The sequence below is a fragment of the Petaurus breviceps genome, unplaced genomic scaffold (assembly GCF_028583685.1).
Source record: "Petaurus breviceps papuanus isolate PSGF00001 unplaced genomic scaffold, PetGlider_PUasm1.0 91133, whole genome shotgun sequence".
Classification (NCBI taxonomy): Eukaryota; Metazoa; Chordata; class Mammalia; order Diprotodontia; family Petauridae; genus Petaurus; species Petaurus breviceps.
This window is the reverse complement of record NW_027187419.1, coordinates 12,768,043-12,787,581: the sequence shown is the minus strand read 5'-3', so window position 1 is coordinate 12,787,581 and position 19,539 is coordinate 12,768,043. Positions and strand designations below refer to the sequence as shown.

At 35.2% G+C, this 19,539-nt stretch overlaps 1 protein-coding gene across 1 annotated transcript in view; it reads left to right on the top strand.

Moving 5' to 3' along the window:
- Nucleotides 1-17,676, top strand: part of CUL5 (cullin 5) — an 89,313-nt gene extending 71,637 nt beyond the window's left edge. Inside the window, exons 12-19 of the mRNA XM_069080005.1 lie at nucleotides 3,736-3,868; nucleotides 4,619-4,750; nucleotides 7,166-7,289; nucleotides 7,744-7,919; nucleotides 8,036-8,197; nucleotides 9,763-9,881; nucleotides 13,107-13,230; nucleotides 13,888-17,676. Of these exons, the coding sequence (XP_068936106.1) occupies nucleotides 3,736-3,868; nucleotides 4,619-4,750; nucleotides 7,166-7,289; nucleotides 7,744-7,919; nucleotides 8,036-8,197; nucleotides 9,763-9,881; nucleotides 13,107-13,230; nucleotides 13,888-14,082 (1,165 nt within the window). The 3' untranslated portion in view covers nucleotides 14,083-17,676. The remainder of the gene's footprint in view (nucleotides 1-3,735; nucleotides 3,869-4,618; nucleotides 4,751-7,165; nucleotides 7,290-7,743; nucleotides 7,920-8,035; nucleotides 8,198-9,762; nucleotides 9,882-13,106; nucleotides 13,231-13,887) is intronic.
- The last annotated feature ends 1,863 nt before the right edge of the window (nucleotides 17,677-19,539 follow it).

Below are 19,539 nucleotides of genomic sequence, written 5' to 3'. Positions count from 1 at the left end.
AACACTGCTATTCCTGGTTCTTGGGCTCTGGGTCCTGAGTTGTCCCAACCAGAGTCTGAGGTGAAGGTAGTAGATAGCTGGGGTGGTTTGACCCTCCTGGCATGTGCCGCCCTTTCTGTTTCTCCCTCATTTGCCTCATCGCTTCATTTAGGCTAGGTTAGATGTGATAAATTATATTTCTAGATTATAGTGTTTTTTCCACTTACTTTCTTTGTCCTTTAAATATATCTGTCACAGTATCAAATATCATTGATTGTGTTACGTCTTTAAATGAAGGAAGGCATTTATTTGAACTATTTGTAGCAAATTAATTGCATAATTCCATGCAGCAGTTTTTAACATTTTTGTTGTTGATGATAACTTTTGGGCTCAAATGTGGATGATTTCTAAGTATGAGTTCCATAAGGCTACTTACTAGTAGGTGTTTAACTAACAATCTTGCAATTGTCACAACTACAGACCATCTTAAAATAATGGGCCAGCCACCTACAAAAACTTTAGAGATTGGAGTTTCAGGGGGAATTGGGGGAATTTCCTTTACCTCTGAAATAGGATATGGAATAAAAGAAAAATTATGGAGGAAAATAGGTGTGTTGGGCTGCCATCATGTCTATTTTTTTTTTCTTAAAATCAAGATGTAGCTAAAGAATTACCCTATAGACCTTTGTTTAGAGTGGATCTAAGGATGTTTACAGCCTGCTATAGCTGCACTAGTTTGCCTGGGCTTGCTTTCCTTAATTTAGACATCAGGAAGTAATTTGGAGGGGATAAAATTTAGTTTTGTAGGATGGCCATCCATGTGTTTTCTGGAGATTTTTCGTTTAGCAGATTTTTTAAAATATGTGTGATGTTTTTTTCAGAGAAAGCACTCTGAAATATACAAAGATGGAAAAGACACTATTCCTGTTTTTAAGAAAGCTTGTGCCCTAGTGGGAGAGAATGAAGGGGTTGTACAATGTTGTCTCTGAGATGCTTCTCAACTCTAAAATCCTATGTTCCTAAGACGTATACACAAAAAAGTACATTAGAAGGTAGTAGATGATAAGCACTGTATTAATGATACAAGCAGAGTAGTAAAGGATAGGGGAATCCTGTGGTGCATTAGAGATTAGAGGACATGATCTGATTAGTTTCTCCTAGATACTAACTAGATAAAATCTAGGTTTTCATGACATTGCTGTTTCTCTATTCTCTTCCTGTCTATCCACACATTCATTTTTAGTTTCCTTTGTTGGCTCTTCAACTTCCTAAGTCCCCTTCTCTTTTCCCTCTGTACAGTCTCATTTGGTAAGACTCCCATGAATTCAGTTATTATTTCTATGTAAATGATTCCCAGCTCTATACATCCTGCCATATGCTCACATCTTCAGCTTCCTCTTGAACCTCTCAAATTGGATGTCCCATAGATATTTCACTCTCAACATATACAAATAGAACTCATCTTTTTCCCCCCAAAACCCTTCCCCCTTCTGAACTTCCCTATTATTGTTGAGAGCCTAACCATGCTTCAGTCACTCTGACCTGCCACTTCAACTACCCTGTTGCATTCACTCCACATATCCAGTCTGTTGCTGTCTTGTTTATACCTTCACAACATCTCTTAATCATCCCCTTCTTTTCACTCACATAACCAGCATCCTAATTTGAACTATCATTACTGCATCTAGACTAATGTGATAGCCTTCTAACCAGGCTCCCTACAAGAAGTTTCTCCAGTTCATCCTCTGCTCACTTGCCAAGGTGATTTATCTGAATTGTAGGTCTAACCATGTCATAATATTGCTAAGTGAAGCCTCTGGCTTTCAGGCAGTATTAATGTTGTATAGATGCCTTGGAAGGTAAGAACTTAGAAAAAAGCAATTGAATTTGCCAGTTAGGAAATTATTATTTTAGTATGAAGGAGACTTGTACATTAGAGAAAAACACTGCATGACTTGGACTTTGGTTGTTTTGGCAGAAAACAGAAGCGAAGTGGCCTTCCAGCTCCTTGTGCACTTTGTTGACAAAGGGCTTCTTGTTTTTGTTTTTGTTTTTTGGAGGGAGGAAGGCAGGGCAGTTAGGGTTAAGTGACTTGCTCAAGGTTACATGACTAGTAAGTGTTAAGTTTACTAGTAAGTAAAATCTGAGGCCAGATTTGAACTCAGGTCCTCCTGACTCCAGGGCTGGTGCTCTATTCACTGGGCCACCTAGTCACCCCAACAAAGGGCATTTTAACAGAGGGCATTGTGCCACTCATTTAATATACGCTGACTCTTTTTGCACCTGTCATCAAACAGCAGTAGAAGAGATGTCAAAGATTGTACAGGATTGTATTACAAGAGGCTACTCAGTGCCAGACATATTAGTACATACTTAATAAATGCTTGGGTAAGGCAAAGAATTAGAAATTGAAGAGATGCTCATCATTTGAGGAAAGGCTAAACAAGTTGTGGCATATGATTATGATCGAGTACTGTCGAACTCTAAGAAATGATGAAGGTGGTGGTTTCAGAAAAACATGGCAAGATATATATGAAATGATACAAAGTGAAGTGAGAATAACTAGGAGATCATCATATACAAAAACATCAGTGTTGTAGTGATGATCAACTGTGAAAAACGTGGCTACTACTGTGATCAATACAATGATCCAAGACAATTCCAAAAGACTCCTAATGTAATAATGCTATTTACCTCCAGAGAGAGAACTAATGAACTTTCAGTACAAATTGAAATGCAATTTTTTAACTTTATTTTTCTTGCTTTTTTAAAAATCATGGCTAATATGGAAATATGTTTTGCATGATTTCACTTGTATAATTGGTATAGATTGATATAATTCACTTGTCTTCTCAGTGAGCAGGGGAAAGGGGAAGGAGGGAGAGAATTTGGAACTCAGAATGTGAAAAGAAAAGAATGCCCAAAATAATCAATTGAAATGTTTTTTAAAATGCTTATTAAATTGAATTGCTTGTGCATTATATAGAGAATAATTGATATAGGACTCAAAACAAAGAGATGACTTTGGGTTGGGACAATTGAAGAATTTACAAAGGAGATAGTCTTTGAGCTGATCTTGAAAACTAGGTAAGATTTAAAGTAATAAAAGTTGAGATCTTGGCCATTCAGGCATACATCAAAAGTATGCATGGGGGGTGGCTAGGTGGCGCAGTGAATAGAGCACCAGCCCTGGAGTCAGGAGGACCTGAATTCAAATCTAGCCTTAGACACTTAACACAAAAACTAGCTGTGTGACCTTGGGCAAGTCACTTAATCCCAATTGCCCTCCAAAAAAACAAAAAAAAAAAGTATGCTACGGACAACAAATTTGATTGAAGTTGATGATTCAGTTAGAGAGTATTGGGATGTAAAAGAAATACCTATTTGTGTGGAGGATGTGGAATATAAAACTTTGTAATTTAGACTTGACCTTTTAGGAAGTTGAGAACTAGTGAACTTTTATCAAGAAGTTACATGATAAAAACTGTATGTCAAGAAGATAAGCATAGTAGTAATACACAGAATGGATTAGAGGTGGTAAAGACTACAGCTTAGGAGACTGTTGGAATGATTTGGGTATAAGGTGTGATAGGAATCTGAACTTGGATAATGGCATTTGGGTGTAGAAGTAAAGTAATGGATACTTCCTAGGGAGGAATTGTACAACATAAGAACTTAGTGTGTAAAAGACTGGTTGCCAGAAAGATATTCCCAAAGGTAATGCAATTTAATGGACTGCCTGTATTTTACTTTTAGGGTTGGATTAAAAACACAACCTGAATCAAAATGCCCTGAACTCCTTGCCAATTACTGTGACATGTTGCTAAGAAAAACACCACTAAGCAAAAAACTAACCTCTGAAGAAATTGAAGCCAAACTTAAAGAAGTGGTATGTGAAATTTTTTACATTGTGATCATTTATTTAAATGTCCTTGTTTTGATTTTGGTCTTTCTCCATAAAGACTTTAAGTGTAATTAATATAAGATCTTTAGTGTTAATATAAGGTTATCAATTTTTCACTTGAAATAGTTTTACCCAAAGACAGCATTGAGAATGAACATCACCATGTTACTTTCTTCTTATTTTACTTTTACAAAATTTCTTTGTAAAGAATGGTGTGGAGCCCAGGTGCTGGGGAGCACAATTGGTACCCATTCTGACTGAATTTCACAAGGTCCTCAAATGATCAGCCAAACAAAAAGAGCTGCTCTATCAGTCTCATCATTGTAGCTACCAGAATTAAACAGAAGGGGGAAAAAGAATAGAAACAGGAAAGGAAACAGGAGTGAAAAAAGTCATAAAGACACCATAGAAACAGGTAAGAAGACAGGAAAAAGGGAAAATGGAGAGAAGTGAGGGCAGTTCGTCTGCAGCAGAAAAATTAGCCAGTTGTTTTGAGAATTGTAAGAGTCTTCTTTTTACTTAATGAATGCAATGGGGTAGTTTGTCTCAATCCCAAAACCATTTGGCCAGTATTTTAAACAGAAAACCAGTAGTCTTACCAGGATTAATTCCCCTATGAAATAAACTACTTAGATAGAAGAGGCTTCTCCTACTTCCCTCTTGTATATTTGGGGTGAGATGGGGCTCAACACCTAAGCAGGCAAAAAACTGAATGTGATTTTGTTTCCAATGCAGCTTTTGGTACTTAAATATGTACAAAACAAAGACGTTTTTATGAGATATCACAAAGCTCACTTAACACGGCGTCTAATATTGGATATCTCGGCTGACAGCGAAATTGAAGAGAATATGGTAGAGTGGCTAAGAGTAAGTAACTCAATGTTTTTATATGATTTTTCAGTTCCTTATTTCTCAGTTTGGAATATGGTAGGCACTTCATAGAATGTTTTTTGAAGTTGATAGATTTGATTAATTTTCTGAACCTTATGAACTCCCCTCTTTGGGGAAAGTGTAGGAAAGAGATTTTATAAAATTCCAGATCTATAAATCAATAAATGGATTGGCTTTAAAAAAGATAGCTATTACTAATCTGTAAAGTTGCCTATATAATTGTAGGCATTTAAGTGAAGTTTCCAGTAATCTAGAATTAAAAATAACCTCTCTTCTCTACTTTGTTTGTTATATTTCACCCCAGCTAGCAGGTTAGTGCTAATAGTTGTTTGTGCCTTCCCTTTCAACCTTCTTTCTCCTCTGAATTTTTCTCCTATATATTGATGCACATATGTTGTCTCTCTTAGAATATTGATATCACAGTCATTGACACGTAGTATTCAGCTTAAATAAATGCTTGTTGGTTGATTCATTGATTGACTTCATACAGAGAGCCAACAGCAGGCTCCCTTTGTACTTTATGAGGGAGTTTTTAGTTTTAAAGAACTCTGAATGCTTAGAGTTCGAAGTGTCCTAAGAGGTTATCTATATCAAGTTCAGTTCTTTTAGTTTACAGATGAAGAAACTGAGACCTATAGAAGTCAAACTGCTTGTCAAAAGTCAGATAAGTAATATAAATGGCATAGCTGAGATTTGAACTCAGATTTTTGACTCCCAACTTCCTGGTCTTCTAGTGCTAGAATATCTGTGATATTAAGAGAATTAAATGTAAAAATCTTTATGAACTGATATTGCATAAAGTGATCAGAAGCCAAAGAACAGTATACATGATTATTATAACAATGAAAACAGAGGATCACTAAAAGGAAGTTGAACATTGAATGATTTTTTAAAAATAGTTTCTAGAAGGTTTTAGAAACCAAAAATGAAATATACCTCCTCCCAGTCAAGAGATTACCAGGAGAGAATTGTTTTATGTATTGCTAGATGTGGTCACTATATTAGTTGTTTTTGCTTAATTGGCTTCCTTTGTCAGAAGAGAATATTCATTTATTTCTTGGGATTTTATTTTTGAGAACCCTTCTATTCCTCTTGGGTAGAGAGACTTTGAAATGACTTTATGTGTTGTTTTCTTCCACTAGCTACGTAAGAACAGAATTGTCTTGCTTTTCTTTTTCTATCTTAAGTGCTTGCACAATACTTTGTACATAGTAAGCACTTAAATTTTTAAAACTTATGATATAAGGACAGAAATTAAAATATGTTCCTTACCTCTGTTTCAATTCCACATGCCATAAATTCTTTTTTGACTTATTCTCGAAAATAGAATTTATTATGTTTAGGCACCCTAGTGAACTAGACAGAATTTTATTCTACATAATCCTGTTTTATAACTATAAAACAACTTAATTGAAATGATATAGAAGAGGGACAGGGATCTTTGCCCTTTCCTGGTAGAGGCAAAAAGATTGTACCATTCCCTCTTCAGTGTTTCATATGCTTTCTTGAGGCTTATCCATATAGTGTTAGCTACTGAGGGGCATGTCTGGAGTTAAAAGGGTAAATTTTCTGGAAGCTCTCAAGTCTCAAGAAGTCAAGTCAGCAAGCATTTATTAATTCCCTGGTATGTGTAAGGAACTGAGCTAATAACTGGCTATACCAAAAAAAGGCCTAACCTTAAAGAACTCACAGTCTGATGGAGGAACCCCCAAGAAGAATTTAGAAACATAGGAGGGAGAGAAACAACTTGCCTATCTCCTTGCAATGTATAAGCAAAGCCCCTTACTGTCTTTGGAGTTAAACTAATACACACATAAACATTCAGTCACACACACACACACACACACACACACACACACACACACACATACCCTCAGTAGTTGTGTAGAATGTGGGACTCAGCTTTAACAATAAAAGTTGAAGATAACTCACAGCTGTTAAAGTTCACTGAGTCTAGTACTACATATATAGAGCCACAGGAAATTTTTAACTCCAAAACGGCTTTACTGTTACAGAAGTTTAGGTAAGAAAACTGAAATGAGAGCTACTAATTTACTTAAGTATCACTGTCTTCACTGTTTTTTAAACCGTGTGAATTTGCCACAGTTTTTAATGGTGACTTTCTGAGATGTTCTTTTTCTTATATGCATTACGTCTTTGTAAAGCATCACTACAATTGTAGTACATTAAAAACAGACAAAAACAAGGTTGCTCTTGACCTGAAGGAACATCCTAAATATGGAGCAGAATATTGACATTTTTATTTGAATTTGGTTAATATGTTAAGTAAATTAAATAAAATAAATTTGCCACCAAACCCACAGAGCCAATATTGAGTTATAGCTGTAGTTTTAATTAATATTTTATTTATTCTCTTGTCTGTATGCATAGGAAGTGGGTATGCCAGCAGATTATGTAAACAAGCTCGCTAGGATGTTCCAGGACATTAAAGTGTCAGAAGATTTGAACCAAGCTTTTAAGGAAATGCACAAGAATAATAAGTTGGCTTTACCAGGTACTATTTTATAATCTTCAGGTTTTTTAGTAGATACTTTGAAAGACAAATTAATCTACTATAACTTTAGTAACTTAAAAAAGTAGCATCCAAATTCAAATCAGCACGCATTTATTGAACCCTGACTTTGGATAGCTTACTTTGTGTGACAGTTCATAGAAACAAAATAAGCTAAAGGGATTAAACCATATTTGAGATATTCATATATCCCTTACTTTTTGAGACTGTTATCATGGAAGATATTTCCTGTATATTTCAACACACATCTCTTAAAGTCAATCAGAAACAGAATATTGAACTAATGGGATTACTGATTTTACTCAGTGTGGCATTTTCTTGGTTTTAGAGTCCCTTACGTTTATCAGCAAAGTACATCTACAATCTAATTGTTATGAGCTTTCTACTTGGATTTTACATATCATATATTTCATATTTTAAAATATCTTGCCTGTAGCTGATTCAGTGAATATTAAAATTCTGAATGCTGGTGCCTGGTCCAGAAGCTCTGAAAAAGTATTTGTTTCCCTTCCCACTGAGCTGGAGGATCTGATCCCTGAAGTAGAAGAATTCTACAAAAAAAATCATAGTGGCAGAAAATTACATTGGCACCATCTCATGTCAAATGGGATTGTAAGTATATTTCGACCTCATTTTTATTGTGTAATATTTATCATCTAATACTAATTTGCTGACATAAATATGATCATTACCAAATAATTTACAGTTTTGATTTTTAATGTTTACAGATAACATTTAAGAATGAAGTTGGGCAGTATGACTTAGAAGTAACAACATTTCAGCTCGCTGTATTGTTTGCTTGGAACCAAAGACCAAGAGAAAAGATCAGCTTTGAAAATCTTAAACTAGCAACTGAGCTTCCTGATGCCGAACTTAGAAGGACTTTATGGGTATGGATTTTTTCTTTATAGCTTCAGTGTAGTAACTTCTGAATATATTTATTTTTACAGATGTTTTATTTACAGTAGAGGTTTAGTTTCCACCCAAATTTTCAATTCATTTCATTGAAAATAATCAACTTTTTTATCTCTAAGTCTCTGAGAGTCTATAAGTTATATTTGACCAAATTTAATGACAAAATCAGTTAGACTAGATTCTTGATGAAGTATTTTAACTAATGTATGATGTTCAGTAGTCTCCAAATCTCAACATCCTGGTCCTACTTTGAATGGCTACTGGCCACAAAATTTTTCTACCTACAAACAAGGGTTTTCACATTTTTCTTTCCATTATCTTTCCTATTAAGTCAGAGACCTGCATTGGTGAAGTTTCTGTACTGGGTAGACATAGCAGGGTTTCCTACACTAAATCTCAGGTCCTTTGTTTTATCCATTTATGATTTTATATAGGTTCTCACAGTCTTTCATAGCTCATTACCCCTATAATATACACAGGATATTTTCTAGATTTGTTGAAATCACTTCAGTGCCAGGACTATAAACATTTTTCTCTCATTTCCTTTTGAAGAACTACAGTCTCCTACTGTTCCACATACTGGTAAATAAACTCAAGCTGCAGATAATTGTGTCTGGGCTTTGGGATAGAGAACTTACAAGTGATCTATAGTTAGTGGAAAGAGAGAAGGTGGAAGGAACAAAACAACATTTCTAATGTTTCCCCTCTCTCAGTTGGAAACCTAGCACTCTCTCTTGGGATTTATAGGCTAAATTTCTTTTTTATGGACCATGCCTTAAACCCAAATCAGTCTGGCTTCCTTGATTGGCCAGCAGTGGGTCCCAGCCCAAGCCTCACTTGGTTGTTGTTTGGATTCTGATGACTCAGAGTAAGTGTAAATAGCAGTTGTTTCTGTTTTGGCCAGAAACCCTGAGGGTTTTCCCTTCCCAGATTGATTTTACTTTTTTGACTAGGTAAAAGAGGCCATTCTTTGTCTCATTTCTTACTTAGGCCTTAATCATTGAATGACTGTTGCCTCAAACTGAGACCTGGAATAGACCTTAGCTTAAAAAGACTAAAGTCTCCCACTTCATCCAGGGCCATCTCCAGTCATCCTGATCTATATCTTGCCACTGGACCTAGATGGCTCTGGAGGAGAGAATAAGACTGCAGACTTTGCACATTGCACAGCCCTCCCTCGCTTAAAAAGCAGTTCACTTGTAATTCATGACATGTCCTTCCTGATATCATGGACCTCTTTGAGAACAGTGGACAAACACTGCCACTGCCACTACCTTTCCTTGGCAGCATGAACAATCCTTGTAATCCCTATTTCCACCTCACTTCCTACTAGCATGTTTCCATAGTTATATACACAGGGTCAGAGGATAGGTTGTGAGCTCTGTTGTTAGAAGTACTCTGATCCTACAAAGATCACTGCTTCATTGAAGTAGGCAACAAATAGATGCTTTCAGAATAGATTTTTATTAGCCTGTATGGAAGAATTGGATAGTATTTTTCTGCTACTTTTTATAAACTAATGTTTTTTTCTTCTACATAGTCTCTTGTAGCTTTTCCAAAGCTCAAACGACAAGTTTTATTGTATGAACCACAAGTCATCTCACCCAAAGACTTTACAGAGGGGACCCTCTTCTCAGTGAACCAGGAGTTCAGTTTAATGTAAGATTGATGATTATTGGTCTAAAAGTAAAATCTTTCCTATGATGGTTAGTGCTTTGTTTCCAGAATAAAGCTTTATTATTTGTCTTAGAGGAAATATAAAACTAAGAACCTAACCATTTTATAATCTCCGGTCTAACATGTCCCACTAGGAATGTATCACATGACTAAGAACTTGTTTGACTCTGGCATTATATAATGTTGCTATTCGTTTAGTTCCAAAAACTGTTAGGAGTGGTAAAAGAAATAATCCTGGTGCTTGAGGATCTGTCAGAATAAAATAGACTATGCTAATAGACTTATCATACAGACTGTCAATATTGTAACTTCTGTGTTAATTAAGTTTTACTTGTGTTACGTTAGTCGCTAGTCTGGAGGACAATAAATCAGAAAATCGGAGCAGCTAGATGGTGCATTGAATGGAGCACCAGCCCTGGAGCCAGGAGGACTTGAGTTCAAATGTGACCTCAGACTCTTGGCATACTTATTAGCTGTTTGACCTTAGGCAAGTTACTTAACCCCAATTGCCTTGCCTTCCCCCCTCCAAAAAAAAAATCAGAAAATCTTATTTATAATTTACCTATATTTTACATTTATATAAACTTTAAATTACATTCAAATGCTACTTGAAACTTAGTATTTTTTCATTTCTGTGCTTTTAATCATTTTACATGTCAATACAAACTTCATTAAATCATGTTGCCAGTCACCATAATTAATAGCCTTCATCTCTCTCCTGAACTCCAGACTTGTATTACTTGAGAGCTCTTCTTAAATGTGCCACAGGCTTCTTAAACCCATCTTGTCTAAAATTCAAACTCATTATCTTTCTGCTTTAACCCACCCTCCTTCACTCTTACTTCTCCACTCTTATTAAGGATGTTTTTTAAGTATTCTTTCTGTCACCTAGGTTGGCAACTTAGGAGTCATCTTCAAACCTTCATTCTCATCAACTACTGCTCCATAGCCAATTAGTTTTCCCCTTTCCCTTTACTTATACTAGTGGCCTCCTAATTGGTCTTCTCTAATCCATCCTATGGCTTCCAAAATAATATTCCTAAAGTGTGGGTTTGACCATGGCAGTTTCCTCTCAAAAAGCTTCAGTGGTTTCCCGTTACCTTTAAGATAAAACAGAAATTCTGTTTGTATTTAAAGCCCTTTACAATTGGACTCATCTCTTTCTAAGATTATCATACACAAAATTTAGGCACTTTACATTCTAGCCAAACTACAACTCACTGTTCCCCATATGTGACACCATATCTCCCAGGTCCAGGCCTTATACAGGCTCTCCTTCATGCCTGGAATGCTATTCTGTTCCCTGACACTTCTGGGAATACTTATCTCCCATCAAAGAGAAGTGCCACCTTCTTTAAGAGACATTTATTGATTCCTCCAGAAGTTTGTTCATCCCTGGACCCTAGTCATATTTTTCCTATCTTTAACTTTAAGTATGTGGCATTCTGTCATGACTAATGTCCTTCTCTGCCCCTGGCCAGTATAACATAATATTCTGGAAAGCAGGACTGTTTGATTCTCATCCTTCTAGGTATGCTGCCTAGTGTTCTGCCTGCCACACAGTATGTTCTACATACATGCTTATTGATTTGATATCACCCTTTACAGGAAAAATAAAACATTGCTAGTATAGACTTTGCCAAAATGCCTTTCTGCTGTTTCATTTTTTCCATAGCAGGGTAGTTTAAAGTACAACTGTATCTAGACACATGCCCTTATTGCAGTAGAGACATGTCCTCTACCTGGTTTGCAATTTAGTTTTATAGAGTGACCTAGGGGACTGTGAGATTATTTAATTTGCCCTTAGTTATACATCAGTAAGATTATATATCTAGTACAAGAAAGGATCCCAAAGGTCATATTTTCCACCTCCTCATTTTACAGATGAGGAAACAAAAGGCCCAGAAAAGTTGTGTGATTTGCATACAGCTAATAGGATGATAGATCTAGAACAGGAAGGGTTTTCTTACCTAACTTCTTTATTTTTGGTTCTATGACTTGCCCCAAGGTCACCAGGGTAGTAAATTGAAGACTGAGGATTATAATTCAGTTCTTCTAACTCCAGTTTCTGCTCACTTCACACTACCTGAACTGATAGTCCCCACACGTGTGAGGCAGGACTTTTAACTTTTTTTCCTGACTGGAAGCCCATCCTGTCTCCATTACATCATGCTTCCTTTCAATACTCGTGGTATTTTTCAGTGTCCAACTACACTACCCTGATTACCCAATCTTGTCTGATCTCAAATGTAATGAAGAAAAGAGAGAAAATTCACCTGTGGTTAAAATTGATGGGCTATGTTTTGGATTGGTTTGGGGGCATTTTTGAGCGGGGTGGGGAGTAGTATTGTCATTGCACATTTGTCTTTTTTTTTTTTGAGTGGGGAAGGCAGGGCAGTTGAGGTTAAGTGACTTGCCCAAGGTCACACAGCTAGTAAGTGTTAGGTGTCTGAGGCCGTATTTGAACTCAAGTCCTCCTGACTCCAGGGCTGGTTCACTATACCACCTAGCCGCCCCACACATTTATCTTTTTACTTTACATTTATTTGGTGACCCTCAGTTTAGTATCATTTTAGCACAGTGTCCCAGGAAGACCATCTGGGAAACACCATGAGGCAGGGGAAAAATGAAAAGGTTTAGAATCAGAGTACCTGAATTAAATCTCAGCTCTGCTCCTTACTATTTTTATGACTTTGGGCAAGTCACTTTGTGCCTCACTTTCTCCACCTATAAAATGGGGAGATTGGACTAAATGACCTGAGGTCCTTTCCAGGTCCAAATCTATGGTCCTATCAACAATAAGCCTAACAATGTTTTATATATATATATATATATACACACACACACACATATATATATATATATATATATATATACACACACACACACACATATATATATATATATAAATAAAGATTTAGACTCAAGATCTACTTAATGAATGTGTGCCCCTCAGAGAAATTGTGGTACTTCTTTGAACTTTACTTTTCTGATCTATACAATGAGGACTTTGGACTAGATGATCTCAGAGGTTCCTTCCAAATCTAATATTGTATGATTACATTAACAAATTATGTATGGCTACAGAATTTTTAAAATAGTTGAATATTCTGGTCACATTATTGAATTTTCTTCCATTTAGTTGTCAGTATTTGCTGCTGTAAAATAATTACTTTTTTATTAATGTCATTTGTATGGCCTTTGCAGAAAAAATGCAAAAGTTCAGAAAAGGGGTAAAATTAATTTGATTGGACGGTTGCAACTCACCACAGAAAGAATGAGAGAAGAAGAGAATGAAGGAATAGTTCAGCTAAGAATATTAAGAACCCAGGTATGTAATGTAAACAGAAATGACTAAATTTTGAAGTAACTGTTTTGGGTAGACATTTTGTCTACTTCTTAATTTTATAAAATAACTTGCTAAGTTATTTTTCCTAAAGCCTTAAGTGTTCTAGATAGAGAAATAGAGACTGCTGAAAATAATGACCAGGAGCTGAAAATGGGGAAGGGTGCTGCCACAGCTAGTGCTTTTCCCTTTTCTGCTTTTCTACTGAAAATCCTAATAAATTGAGGAATGGAATTGTGATAATAGCAACGTGCTATAAGATTTACCATTAGTTTCTTACATCTTGGATTCCTAATTTAAAATATATTTCTTCTGGACCTACATATTTTTGTGGATCTTGTGACTTCATGGATTTAGACCATCCCTCTACCAAGATAGAAATTACACTTAGAAGATCTTCTGATATAACAATATTTATGGAATCATATTCACTCCTAGATTATGTAGGTAGAAAAAATAGGTCTCCTATATAAATTAGACTTTTCTTATCTATACCCGTCTGGTGATAATGTCGTCCTAGATGGTGAAATTCATAAAAACTATTTCTTAATCACTTTTATTTTCCTTGAGAAGGTTTTGCTTTGGTTTTTCTTATGTCAAAATACATCCTAATACTTAACTAAGCTGTCGTTTTGTTTTTAGGAGGCTATCATCCAAATAATGAAAATGAGAAAGAAAATTAGTAATGCTCAACTACAGACTGAACTAGTAGAAATTTTGAAAAATATGTTCTTACCACAAAAGAAAATGATAAAAGAGCAAATTGAATGGCTTATAGAGCACAAGTATATCAGAAGAGATGAGTCAGATATCAACACTTTTATATACATGGCATAATTTTGAAGACTGTGGAAGAAGTGGAAAACCCAGACAGAGGTGTGCTTGGGCAGACAGCTACAACAGTGTGTGCTGGAGATTAACTCATTTGGATTTTTATTACATAAATATCAAAATTCCTGCCTTACCTTACAGAAAGGACTATGTTTTGCCAATTCATCAACTAGCATGATGGCACTCCCTTCATGTTGCACACTTTTAACAGCATGCTGTTTTGTGGGGAAACTTGCATTCATGAAGAGCCCATTGTGAGCTTTCTAAAGTTGATTTCATGTATACCCGCCAGGAGGATTACAGGTTTTTAGGAGTGGAGGTGGGGGAGGTACTGGGGAAGGGTATTCTTTTTTTTCCTTTTTTTATTTAAAAGATAAACAGTACTTGCACAAGGAATGATCTGCAGATATTCATGCACTGTGAAGACCTGCTGTTATTTTTGTTTTTTAAATACAAGTAGGACTAGAAATAGCACTTTCAGTTATTTGTGATAACAGAGTAATGTACTGTCTACCTTTGGTGAGCTGTTTTGTATAACGTGGGAAAGACATACATCACAGTTGAAAAGATATGTCTTTGTTACAGTAGCAGTTTGTTGGCTCAGATAGTGCTTCACTATGTGGTAACTGGATTATAATAATACACAGGTGGTATAAAATATTTCCAACCTTTAAATCTTGGCTTCCTTTAAGAAGGAGATCAGTGTCTTCTTTGTTTGCTGTAAAAGTGGCATGGATATTTTTGTCTATTTGGCCAAGTAGTTTAACAAAACCTTTTGAAGAAGTGAATGAAATAGTTGCTTCATTAAAAAAAAAAAAAAGATATTGTTACAGTTACTTTTCAGGGCCTGCAGTAGTAAAATGAATATGTTAAATGTATTTGGTGGTACAGTTAATATTTGTGATCCAAATATCTGCTACATACAGTTAATATTTATGTTTCAGGATATCTGATAAGTGCATTAAAAACAATACAAAAACCTCCTACTTGGAATGTGACACATTTACATGATTGATTTTTTTTTTTCATTTTTATACTAGTAACATTTTGTTTTTTATAGCCCAGAATACCTGTTGCGGGGAGGGAGATAAGGAAGCTACTTTTTTTAAAGACCTGTAAATCACCTTGAGGTGGGAGATATGAGAAGCATCATCATCATAGGATGACACATAAACAAAGAAGCAGAATTGATACAACCATGGTATGAGCAGCAAACTTGCCAAATATTTAGGCTCATATATGAAAAATTAACATTTTAAGATGTTCAGATGGCAGCGGTTACCTTTGGGTTTTTTTTTTTCTGTCAGTCCAAAGTAGTAACTTCATGGTTGCTGGTACCCTGATGCCCAGAGTAATAGAGTTCTTTGGACTTGGGGATATAAGTAATAATTTAAAAAGAAAACGGGAAAAAATATTCCCCATTGGGAAAGAAAAGCTCAAGTTGGATTTTTATTCATTGTGGTGCAAGTTTCAATTTTTCTTGCAAATAATTATTTTATATACTGTGTGATATAAAATATCAGACTTTTTCAGAAACAAATTGATTTTGATGAAGAAAGTAGGAAATAAAATGCTGCAGCACTGAAAGGAGTACAGTATTATATAATTAGCAGCATGCATTCAAGAGCATTTTATAGATTAAATCCCCAACCCCCAAAATGTTGTTGGAGGCAGCTGCTATTAAGGAAAAAAAGCAAATAAAAACTTAGATTAAAGTTTTGCTGTTTATAGTCTTATGCCCATTCTGAAGCTCATAGGAAATTGGAATTTTTTGTTTAAAGAGTTTAAATGTTGCAGTTCACTTTTTAAGGTAGTTTGGAAGTGTCAAAAAATGTTAGCCCAGAAATGTTCTGAATTGAACTAAAATTAATGTATGTTATTTTCTAGCTATGTTAAGGCTAACAATGGATGAAATTTGGAAAAATAAAATTTGTAATAATAATGGTGACTTTATGTGTAACAAAGCTTTTGATATTGGCACATTTACTTGTAATACAAGAATGCCAGAATAGGAAATAATTGGGTGAAATTGACACGCCACTTTGAAAGTTCAAGGTCTTTCTGCCATAATTGTCTTGAGCACTTTTTTAAAATTCCTAATCTTTCTGTCATTTAACTTAAGAATGAGAGCCATGTTGTGTTGACCTGCAAGGCAAGCGAAAAACAGAAGTGTGTAGCTCTAAGTCCATAGCAGACTTTTCTATTAAATTTTGTAAAATTTTGTTTCATAGCTAATTATGTCCTAATTATATTTTGCGCATCCAAACAGGAACAAATACTGTAGCATTGTAGTTATTGTCAATTTTCTGGTATATATACAAAATTAATAACCAATAAGTTATCTAACTACTTTTCAGTGTTTGTGGAAACCATTAATTAACAAGGTGCCTATAACATTGTTCAATTTTATTTAACTATATTTTGACTACAAATTTGCTATGTTAAAAAAAAAAGACAAATGACACCAGCAGCTTGCTAAAGATGCAGAATCACGTTTAGCATCCTTCATCAGGTCAGTTTCACCTATATGCACTTAAAGCTAGTGTTATCTGGGCTAGGGGAGATAACTGAAATAAAGTGTTATTTGTGAGAAGAGTATTCACAGATAAAATGAAAGATGTTCTTCATTTGCAATATGGCAACAGTGCACTTTTAAAGCTTAATTTTAGCTTTGAATATTTATCTCCAAAGACCTAGCTTATACAGGTGCTGCATCTAGAAAGTTTAGATAAATGTTGCCACATACACTGCCATAGTGAATGGATGTGAGACAAAATTGACCAAATAAAAATGTGACAGGTTGTAAATCACATTTCTGAGTTTCAATGAGAAAAATGTTAGAATCTTATTCCTTTTTAATGATTTAATGAAGATCTTCATATAAATTCTCAAGTCTTCCATATTTTTCATTACACAGGTAATCGGTCTCCTTCATTTTTGTTGACCCATGTATCTCTTGCTTGTTTTTGAGCATGAGTAAAATGTTCCAAAATGAACAAATAGTAGTTTTCTTGTTTTCACTTTAATATGTAAAATTTAGTAGAAATATGATCTGAATAGTCAGAAAACCTTTTGCATTCGGATGTTATTTTTCCTGTAAAGTGCAAATTTTAACAATTCAATTTGGGCAAGAGATTTGATAGTTTTACAGAAAGATTTACTAACTTAAACTCAAACTGTGTTTTTTCTATTTTCATGTAAATGACTGGGATGCTGTCTTGTAAATCTTCCAAGGTCATGTTTGTGAAATAAACAGTACATGAGAGCTTTCCTGTCATATACATTATATGTAGTCTGGAGTGTTGAAAAAACTTGAGTTCCTAGGTTGTAATCTATCTATGTATGGTATTTACAATATTGAATGTGTGCCACTACATACTGAGATAATAATGCTGTACAATTTTGAATGGTAGCAGTTTCCGTATGGCAGTCGGCTGAACTATTTTGATGTACTGCTTAATTTTTGAATTTTATTTTTTAAGTTGTATAATTTATTTTCTTGCAAAATAAAAAAATGTAATACAAAAGACTTCTTATCCAAGAAATTTTGGTGTCCTACTATGAAACAGTTTTTGAACTTGAATAAAATCTCTTGTGCTAGGTTTGTTGTGTTATATCTTAAATGAAGCAAAAAGACAAAACTCACAACCATCCTGTAAGAAGGAAAAACGTTGTGGCAATGAATTTATTCATGTTATACATTTTATTTTGAAATAAAATCTAGAGGTTAGAAAATATGGTCTTAATAACATTTCTCCATCATTCTCTAATGTGACAGCAAATGGAAGAGAACAGTCTACCAATAATTGACCAGGGAGATTGACTTCAGTTTCAGAGAAAATTATGGGAGAGATCATTAAAGAGATGGTATCAAATTTGCAGCTGATACAGATCTAGGAGGGATGGCTAACATTGTAATAATAAAAAATAAAAACAGAAGGACCTTGATAGGCTCAAGCAGGGGTGGGCAATCTGTAGCTTTCTATTCTAGGTCCTTGAGTGTGGCGTTTTGACTGAGTCCGAGTTTTACAGAACAAATCTTTTCATTAAGGGAATTTGTTGTTCAAAATTTGTATTCAGTCAAAGGGCTGAAGGGTTTGAAATTTCTGTTCAGTCAAAGTTGAAGACCTAGATGGCCACATGGGTTCTCAAGGCCACAGGTTCCTCTCCCCAGGCTAGAGCATTAGGATGAACCAAGTAAGATAAAATTCACTAGGGATAAATATAAAATGTTATACTTGACTACAAAAAATCAACTACACAAATACTGGGTCTATCTAACATCAAAGGGATGTTAGAAGTTGTTCTAAAAAAGGATCTTGGAGTTTTGTTGGACTGTAAGATCACTAGGAATAAGCATTGTGATGTGGTAGCCTGAAAAGTTAATATTTAATTTTGGACTTCATTATTGTTATTCTGTCATGTCCAGTGTGACATGGCTTTGTAACCCCATGGACCATAATACATCAATACTGTCCATGGGGTTTCTTGGCAAAGATACTTGAGTCATTTGCCATTTCCTTCTCTGGTAGATTAGGACAGCTTAAGTGCCTTGTCTAGGGTCACACAGCTAGTAAGTATCTGAGACCAAATTTGAACTGAGGCCTTTCTGACTCCAGGCCCAGATCTTTATCCACTGCACCACCTAGCTGCTTCCTTGGACTTCATTAGAAGGGATGTAATTTCCAGGATTGGAGAGGTGATTATCTCACTATATATGTACTTGTCAAACTTCATCTTGAGTGTTGTATTTAGTTGAATGGCCAGAGAAAGACAATCAGGATGATGGAGTACCTTTTGTCCCTGCCAAATGAGGATCGTTTAAAGGAATTGGTATTGGAGAAATGGAAATTTAGGCATTAAGGGGTAGCTATCTTACAAGAATTTGAGGTCTTGTCATGTGGAGGAGGAATAAAACTTTTTGGTCCCAGAAGGCAGAATTGGGAGTAATAGGTGGAAATTGCCAAGAGGCAAATTTAGGTTCAGTATCAAGAGAAACTTAGTAACAGAACTGTGCAATAGTGAAATGGCTTGCCTCAAGAGGTAGTATGTTTTCCTTCCTTGGAGGTCTTTAAGAAAGGGCTGGATGACCACTTGTTGGGTATGTCATAGTGGTGATTCCTCTGTGTGTGATTGGATAGGTGCCTGCTAAAGTCCAGTCCAACCCTCAAATTCTGATTATGTGAAATTAGATATGTCCTGGTGGTCAGTACACATCTTTGGTAAAAATGGCTCTAGTACACATAAACAAATTTACTTGATTTTAACAAATAATACCATGTCTTTTTTATCTTTGTATATGACCCCACTGTATTTATGTGGATACTTGACACAAAGAATTTTTGTCATCAAATTCATTTTTTAATCTTAACTGATTAAATTCTTACTTTATAATTAGAACTTACATTAAGAATTATACTAATAAGGATGGACAGATTCTACTCCAATGAAAACTAAATTGCA